The 9671-nt window shown below is 40.6% G+C and overlaps 1 protein-coding gene across 1 annotated transcript; it reads left to right on the top strand.

The window, feature by feature from the left end:
* The first annotated feature begins 443 nt into the window (after positions 1-443).
* LOC131249881 (14 kDa proline-rich protein DC2.15-like) lies at positions 444-872 on the top strand. The gene has a single exon (XM_058250624.1). It carries the CDS (start codon positions 444-446, stop codon positions 870-872), a length of 429 nt encoding a protein of 142 aa, XP_058106607.1.
* The last annotated feature ends 8799 nt before the right edge of the window (positions 873-9671 follow it).

Raw genomic sequence — 9671 nt, 5'->3', positions numbered from 1 at the left:
CAGAACGTGGAGGAGAAAATAGTACAGCAAGGGTCCATACTCAGAGAGAGTTAAACGTAAGATAGTTAAAAAATTCCAATCTGGGAGATTTTTGGTCCATCAATCATTCATCACGGAGTCCATGCACGCAACCGAATGGATCATTAAAACATGGGGCCCATTTGCAAAATCTCTCAGCCCACATAGCCTAGGGCTGAGGTTGGTATCCCCACCGCGTAACCCTCCAACCACGTGAATATCCACCGCTTGCCTTGCCCGCTAAGCGGCTGCGTCACCTTTACTCACATGGGTGAGTTTTATTTTATTTTACTTTTCCTTTTATTTCGAGAAGGCCCACCTTACATTTCCCAATCTCTCTACTCTGTAAATACCCACAACCCACGTCCAATTCCTCCATCCCAAACACATCTTCTGCTACTACAGCGAGGTATAGGCGCTTGGAGATGGCCTCAAAGAACTCAGCATCAGCTGCCCTTTTCCTCTCCATCAACCTTCTCTTCTTTGCTTTTGCCACTGCTACTAAGAGCAGCCCATGCCCACACCCACTTAGCCCAAAGCCAAGGCCTACTCCCAATCCGAATCCTAGACCCGCCCCAAGTCCCACACCTACAAACGGTACATGCCCTAGAGATGCACTGAAGCTGGGTGTATGCGCTAATTTGCTAGGGTTGGCGAATGTGGTTGTTGGGTCCCCACCAACACTCCCATGTTGCTCCCTGATCCAATGGCTAGCCGATCTCGAGGCGGCCTTATGTCTGTGCATTGCAATCAGAGCCAATGTCCTGGGCATTAACCTCAACATTCCAGTCTCCCTGAGCTTTGTCTTGAACAACTGTGGGAGAATAGTCCCATCTGGGTTTGAATGTTCCTAGCCATTGGCAGTGACACTCCTTTTCTATATTTCTCTTATTTTGTATTTTGATGCATTTGAATAGAGAAACTCTCAACAGTTTGTCATAGTTGGGAAAGCATTGCTCATATGTAGCAATTACTATAGGTTAGTTTGGAATGATATAAGATGTATTGATTTGATTATGTTATTGAATTAAAAGGCTACTTTGACATGTGTTGGCTTCGTGTTTCAATTTTGCTTTCTAATCTTACACGTGGCATACATGAATGAGATCCGGACCATTCATTTCTTGGGTCTAATGTGGATGGCCATACCAGCAAAAAAGGAAAAAAATAAAAAATAAAAATCACGACTGTAAGATGATCCCACACAATGATTGAGAGGAATTTTCCATTGAATGATGAAGTTGGGCTATTTTCTTAAGGCATGTTTGGATTCGTATATAAGGGTGTATTGTATTGTATCCAACTACTGTTCATGTATACGTTCGATCAATTTCAAAATACATCAAAATCAACATGCCATTAGTCAATGTTTGGATAGGAGGTATTGTTCGGGTAAGTATACAAATTCTTCCTCTGATCAATGTTTGGATACGATGTATTAGGGTTGCATATTGTATATACATATAATATTGATGCACTTGTACGATGGTGGCTATTTTTAAGATGATGCTGGAGGGACGCTGAGAACCAGGTGGGGTCCACTGTCATGTTTGTGAAAAATCCTCACGTGATGGGGCCCACCCCTAAGTGAGCTGAAAAACCACATACATCAGCGTGAATCCTAGTAACAGGTGGACAACGTGCAATGGCCCTGGAAGTGTTCACTGGTGGGTGTTACACTCCTGTTTTCATTTCTTTTTCTTTTTTTTCTTTGTTTTCTTTTTTTTTTTTTTTTTTTTTTTTTTTTTTTTTTTTTTTTTTTTTTTATTGTTTTTGTTTTTGTTTTTGTTTTTGTTTTTTTTTTTTGTTTTTTTTTTTTGTTTTAAGGTGGTGGGTCCATTGGACCCTTGAGGTTAATCCAACGGTGGGCATTGACCCCCACCATTTCACTGGTGGGGCCTAGCAGATAGATGATATCAGTGGGCGGGTCCACACCCCCGTCCCCCAGAAGAAGAACGGCGAGACGAGGACGACCCACTCCCAGGCTTTGTACAATAAATCCAGGTCGGATTTCCCACCATTTCCTTCGATCTGGAAGGCTGACGTCGATGGCGAGGTGTTAGACTTCAACAGTCGGATTGAGACTTTCTCAGATAATCTCAATCTTATGATTTCGAGCGATGGGTGTCAGCAGTTTGCCGTCCGTCGAGGTTGTCCTAGCCCGTCCCATCTTCTTTTCGCCGATGACATTCTTCTCTTCACCAACGGTAAGAGGGAATCTCTACTTCAGCTCAACCAGTTTTTGAGTACATTTCAAGAGGTCACAGGCTAAAAAATCAGCCGTCAAAAGAGTCGTTTCATATGCGCAAAAGCTCTGCCGCCATCCAGAATCAGGTCTACTATGTGCACGCTCGATTTCCAGAAAGCTAGGGACGATCTCATATATCTGGGTGCTCTCCTATGCAATGGTAGAATCAAAGCTGTGGACTTTCAGTTTTTGGTGGATAAGGTGGATAGAAAAATTTCTAGTTGGGAGGGTAGATTGATTTCTCAAGTAGGGAGAGTAACGCTGATTCGGCGCGTTCTGAGCAGTCTTCCAATACATATCATGGCAGCAATGCATATCCTTCACCAGATGATAGACAAGCTGGAAAGAAGTTTTTCTAATTTTTTCGGGGGATGGAGTGATGGAAACCGAAAACTTCATTGGGTAGCTTGGAAGAAAGTTGCCAGTCCCATCGAGGAAGGAGGGCTGGGTATCAGAAGATTGAAAGAGGTCATGGTTGCTCATCGGCTCAAGCTAGCTAGCGTGGACAATCAAGTTTGGGGGCACAGCCAGCCCCTGGGCGAAGCTTATGCACAGTAAACATGTCAGGGATCTCCACATTAATGATCAGGTGCCCTCTCCTTCCAACGCATCACCTCTTTGGAAGAAAGTTAGATCTCTTTTTCCTCTTTTTTATGACCTTATTCAGTGGTCGGTCGGCAATGGTGATCTCAGTTTCTGGTCAGACAACTGGACGGGCAGGGGCTCTCTCTAGCGCTTAATTGACTGTCCTATTCCGAATGAACTCCAAACGCTGAAAGTGAGAGATGTCTTGGGTCATGCTGGACCCTTCCCTCCATCCCAGGTTTATTCCTTCCTTCCCCAACAGCTAATAGACGATATAATCAATGGTGGATTCTCTATTGCTGATGATCCTCCAAAGTGCATTTGGCCTCACGAACCTTCAGGTAATTTCTCTGTTCGTTCAGCCTAGAAGTTATTGATAAGATCTTCCTCCCCACTGACCCACTGGACTAAATGGATCTGGCTTCGCAACCTCCCTCCGAAATTCACCATCTTCATGTGGAGGGCTTTTCACAAGGCTTTATCCGTTGACACCAGAGTCCAAGAGAAAGGCGTTGCCATGGCTTCTAGATGCAGATGCTATCTGCAAGGTATAAATGCGTCTCCCCATCAGGAATCACTCCCCCACCTCTTCCTTTTTGGTCGTCATGCCAGGCTCTCTGGACGATATTCAGCTCGATGTGTGGAATCCCTCCATTGATCCAAAGCTCATTTTTGGCAAATTATGCCATTGGAGGAATGCTTCAACTCCTGGAGCAGCGTCCAGATCGGTTAGATGTCTGTTGCACATCCTCATTCTGTGGGAGATATGGCGTGCCAGAAATGTAGCTGTCTACGAAAATTCCCTGATGATATTGAGTACTTCAGTGGCCCGTGTCAGATGGTGGGGTAAACTGGTCCTGGGCACAGATTTAAAAAGAAAAAGAAAAAGGAAAAAAAAAACTCCAGGAAACCGACTTCAAAATTCGCTTCCACGGCTGCACTCCATGTCCCAGCTGAATCCTCCCCTCACATTCTCTCTCCCTCTGTTTTATAGCTGCCAAGGGCGGTAGAGAGTGCGTAACTGGAGTCGGTGAAGCTTCCGCAACTCCTTTCGCAGCTACGTGCGCAGCACAACGCGGAAGCTCTTGCGCGGGCTGCTGGTGGGGCTCGTCTTATATGACGTTTGCGAAATCCATGCCGTTTATCATCTTCTCCTCGAAATTTTGACCAGATATGGAGAGTTATGGTTGTCCGTTGATGTGGCCCACTGAGACAATCAGGCTGCATTGGCAGCTAAACGGTCTTCTTGCGATCGCTGTAACGATCCTGTGAATGTACATGGCCACCAAAGATCAGCATGAATTTGATTGGTTTTGCTTCCTCTACCTGATGGATGACTCGAATCAAGCCTTTACTGCATGATGGTGGCCCACAACGAATGGACGCAGCCTCAGTTGCGAAACAGAGTCGACACACATCACTCTGTGAAGTGTGATGGCCCCCCTGATTGCAGTCAGATGGAAGATCCATACCGCCCATTGTATTCCAATCGGAAAAACACACAGGAAGGCCAATTCGGGTTTGATTTCGGTATGGCCCGCAAACCGATTTATTCTACCGTCCATCTTCCGTTTGGACGATCAAAAACCGATCTTCGATGTCTTTGGAAATTCCGTCACCTAGGCTTGGATCATACGCCCTTTGGAAACCTAATAGACGGTCCAGATCCTAAAATTACATGATTATTGGGGCCCACAACCAAGAACCGGTGATCGGCGTCAAAACGCTGTTGCCATTCTTGGTTTGAAAGATGAGAGTCGGTCAGCGTGTGCTGACCGACTTTGGGAGATTCGGTGCACGGCGACTGTACATGTGCTGTGCACACGCACCATGCAAGGTGGGTTCCATCTTGATGTATATGAAGAATCCTCTCCGTCCATTCCTTTCGTCATGTGAATTGAGAGGTTGAGACCAAATTTTAAGCATATCCAGATAGCAGGTGGGCCTAAAATCAGAGTTTTAGGGGCTGATCTGTCCGTTGGGCCACTTCCACAGGGATCCGAGGGCTGAAATTTGATATGTACAGTTAATTTATGGCCCTCAGGCCATGTATGAACTTTTGAGCCAATCAGATGGCGGGAACTATGTGATCTTGCATTCTTCACCAATTTCGGGCCTCTTTAACATAAATGGCTTGATTTTCTCGGATCCCTGGCATGTAAATTCTTCAGTCTTGGTTCTTTGGAATGCGTCCCTTGCTCTGGTCACTTCGGAGTGTCAAATCCATGCTTTTAGTACTATTTTTCAGTCCAAGCTCCTTATTACATCTTGCAACAAAAACACGATTAAATTATAATATTAGGCATTATCGTGTACGTAAAATTAGGCAGTAATCGGGGTCTGTTATGCAATATTCGACCCTCAACATAACCCCCAACCAGCATTTTGCTAGTCCCGAGCAAAGTATGCGAAAAATAAGTTGAGAATTACAGGACAATCTCTATGAACTCAAGTGATTTTTGAAAAGCAATCTAGATACGAAAATTCTAAGATGCATGAATGTTGGGCATTACTTCCTCCTGGAATCAAGCGCACAATAAATTTCATAATCAAGTTTAAAGTATTTATGCATTAATTAGAACAATTCTAAACAATGAGTACCATGAGTGTATAATGAAATCTCGGCTTATCATCATTAAGAAATCCAATAGATAATTTCTATGATAATATTGATAATCAAAAGAGCATTCAGGACACTCAAAACCTAAACCAGAACTTGCCTTACAATTCTTCTTTTTCATTCTTCTCGCTTTTGATTTTTCCATCGAGGGAGAGGAGAATCAAATTCGCACCTTATAGGGAGCAAACCTATGGTAAAGATCGTACACCCAACCCTTTTCACATATCATCCATGGGGAATTAAATCTACACCTCTAGGGAGCAAACATATGGTGAAGATTATTCGCCCAACCTTTTCCAAAGGTATCGATTTTTTTTTTTTTTCAATTGATCATGACGGGCAAATTTTCCAAGCTAGTTCCTTACATGCTTAGTGATTACTAAGTTAACCCTTCAATATCAAATTGAAATCTTAATGTGAAAGCGAGATGTGACATGTGAAATCATGACTCAATCAATGTTTAAAACTTCTAATCATAGATTAACACTTCAAACTTAACTGTGAAATCTAATATAATAGATAACTGAATCTAAGAGTCATAAATTACCAACATCACTTATCTTGTAATTCTAAATCTAAGATGGTTGTCAAAATCACTTCGAATTCACAAAAATGTCAGAAAATTTTTTGAAAAATTTCACAATTTTTGCTCAAGACCAAGAAAACACTGATTAGGAAACCTAATCTCCCACCCCCAACCTAAAATCTACATTGTCCTCAATGTAAAAGAAATAAGCATGCAATGCACATGGGACAACGAAAATATAAGAGGAGTGATGGAAAGATAGTACCTGGACGAAAGAATCAAGGGGCTTTTCAAAGATATCTACGTAAGAGCAGGTCATCACAAGAGAGAAACCAACAGAAGTAAAAAATAAAAAAATAAAAAATAAAAATATCTATGTAAAAGCGGGTCAGCATAAGAGAGAAACCAACAAAAGTAAGCTAAAATAACAAAAATAAAATCCTACCTACACCACTTTCGCAGGTGCTCTCAATTGCATTTAGCGTATGCAACAAGCCTTTAAACCCCTAGGTTACCCCTAGTGGATGAGTTGTAGTCTCGTGAGGGTTTGTAGCAATGTTACCCACAAACATTGAACTAACTAACTAGGAAAATGAAACGGAATGAAAAGCTGGGTTGGCTCCCAGGAGCGCTAAGTTTATCATCTATCTTAAAGCAGTATAAAACAAACTACCCTAGTCCTATGAAAACAGAGAAAAACTACTCGATCATACCGCAAGGTTCCTCTTCCGGCCAATATCTTGATAAGTTTCTTAGTAAGTTCCTCAATAGGATCATCCAAAAGCCCTTTTTGCAATAGGCTTGGACGCTCTGGAGCATGACTTTCCAGAGAAACTTATGTATCTCATAAGAAATTTTCCATTGAATTGCTTGAGGTATCCAGAGTATATACGATTCACCTGTGACAGAAGAAGTTTCAACGTTAGTATCCCATGGTGAATCAAAGACTACAAGTAAATAAGTTTAGATAACTTCTTAAGAAGTGATGTAGTCTCAACACATTCCGAAGTTCTAAACTTTGGTTCAATTTTCAGCTCCTCTTCCTTTATTGGTGATGTTTAGGATCAGGTGAAGAAGGAGCTTCAGAATAAGGGTTCTCTCGGTCAGTGATGACTACCGAGATGTCGTCTTGCAAGGCATCCACTTTATCTTTTGATATGGGATCGTTTGAATCTGCAAAGTATGCCAAGCAATCATCCAAAGAGTTGGGAAGTTCAGCTGAGTGTGACTTATTTTTCACATTGTAGCTCGCGATGATCTGCCTAAGGAAACTATCATCCTTGAAAGTAGCCAGATGTACACTTTCTTCCTCCAGTCCTGCACAGACAGATTGAAAATCAATATGGTAAGCATCGATGTGATCACTTTGTTCATTGAGACTACTTAATTGAGGCGTTGAATTGTTAAACGTGTACGGCTCAGATGGTGGCCTCAATTGAGTGGTTTCAAATTCCAGGGTCGTAGCGAGCAACTCGTCTTTCTCCTGAATCACATCATCATTCAATTCAGAGGCGTGGTCCAAACATGTTTCACAAGAGTTAGAAGGGTCGGTTGTAAGGAGCTCATCCTCCACCTTTAAATCAGACATGTCAGGTGAGGGGAGTGACTCATTATGACCGACCACTTTATGTACATCTTGATCATTGACCTGGACCAAACTTGAGATAGATTCCAGGGAAACTGTGGCTGCACATTCAGGATCGCCGTCCCAATATTCATCATATTCTAGTTCAGTGCAGTACACATTTGGGATGGGATTGCCTTCCTCACATTCTATTCCTAAATTCAGTTGAGGTTCAAATAAACTAACCTTTACCTCATCATTGAAATCCTGTGTGTCATGTAAGGAAGGTGTGTCATCATCACTATATTTAAAAGACACCCATGTATCTTCACCATTCCTTTGAATAGTCATTGAGATCTTCTCATCAGGAGATTGAACCGTATGCTCATTAATGGAATCCAACTCCTCATTCCAAATTCCAGATTCCTTCAAAAGTGAGTGAGGATCACTTTCCTCGCATTGTAATTTTGGATTGGGTTGTGGTTGGGATGAGAAAGCTTCCTCTATCATTTCGAGGCGCGAAGTGAGGGTTTTCATTGCTTTTCTAATTTCTACAAGACAGGCCATGTCATGTTGAAGTGAATCCTCTTGGGTTGTTTCTGGTTGGATTTCAAAGGTATGAGATTCAAGAGAATTATTATAATATGTTGATGGTTCATTTACCCAACTTTGATGTTCCCACTGGTTATAGTCATACTGATCATAGGTGGGAGAATCTGCTGATTGGTAATACTTATTATCACTCATGATATAATCACGCATTGTTTTCTTTTTATCAGATGGGTGATAATAATTCTCACAACCATAATTATGATAACCCCAACACTCACGTATTGTTTTGTTAATCCGTGGGGTGTAATTGTTCTCCTGCATATAATCACGTAAGGACTTCTTAGTCGGTGGATCTTTATATTCTGATCGGTTCTCACTATAGTTTCAAAAAAGTTTTAAGACATAGGTTGATTTATATCTTCATCATCCCAAAATAAGTTATTCTTCTCAGTATACTGACGTTCCCACTCATGCATATATATGATGAAACCCTTAATCTGAATTTAATCCTAAGAAAAACAGAAGAAAAGATCTTACAACAATGTGTAAAGTAAGAGGAGGAGAAGTTAGAAAGAAGGTACCAAATGAGAAGTTCCTATGTTAAGATCATGTAAAAGAAAACAAAAGAAATTAGTTTCTAAAATAGAAAGTCTAAAATTAGAAAGTTCCTACAATTGAAATAGAAAGTTAGTTTCTAAAAAGGAAAGTTCCCTAAACCTAGAAGCTAAGTTAGTTTCTAAAAAGAAGACCTAGAATTAGAAAGTTTCTAAAATAGAAAATCTAAGCCTAAAAATAAAATAAATGAAAGATGAGTTAGTTTCTAAAATTAGGAAGAATTTCTAAAAAGGGAAATAACTAACCTAGTTTCTAAAAACAAAAGATAAAAGTTTCTAAAAATAAACTAGTTCTTAAAAATAGAAAAATACTAGAAAATAAAAAAAATTTAAAACTCAAACCCTAATTCTAAAAATAGAAAAAGTAGAGGAATTAGAAAGGGATTACTAGTTTAGAAGTTATTTCAGGATCCTACAAAACAGGAAAACAGGTTAGTTTCTAAAAATAAAATAATAGTTTCTAAAAATAAAATAAAATAAAAACCTTTAACCTAAAGTTAGTAAAATCCTAATCCTAACCTAATTCTAAAACTAATTAATTTCAAAAAAACGTAACCGTCAATCCCCGGCAACGGCGCCAAAAACTTGTTCACACCCCAAGTATAGGGTTGTGATGTAGTAATAAACTCGATGAGACCGACGTCGAATCCCAAGGGACTGAAACCTGTACGTAATCTGAAACTAGGTAGAAATAGAACTAGCCTACGATGAAATCTAAATCAAATATAAATTGATGAATAATTGTGAGAGATTAATGTAAAACTTAAGAGAAATCAAAGATAAGAAACTAGGAATTCAGAGGATCCACTTGTAGAGATCAGAGAGATTTTATGCCTGTTTCAAGAACTCAACTGGACTTAAAGTCTCATCTTCATCCAGTTGAAAGGTGTAACCATGAAAATCAAACCGAACTTTAAAGAGATGAAAGGTATATGAATTAGAAT

This window comes from Magnolia sinica, chromosome 6 (genome assembly GCF_029962835.1).
Source record: "Magnolia sinica isolate HGM2019 chromosome 6, MsV1, whole genome shotgun sequence".
NCBI lineage: Eukaryota > Viridiplantae > Streptophyta > Magnoliopsida > Magnoliales > Magnoliaceae > Magnolia > Magnolia sinica.
This window is presented reverse-complemented; position numbering and strand designations above follow the sequence as displayed.

Bases quoted from the DNA above. Each gene is read 5' to 3' on its own strand.
- LOC131249881 (XM_058250624.1), top strand. From the start codon at position 444: ATGGCCTCAAAGAACTCAGCATCAGCTGCCCTTTTCCTCTCCATCAAC.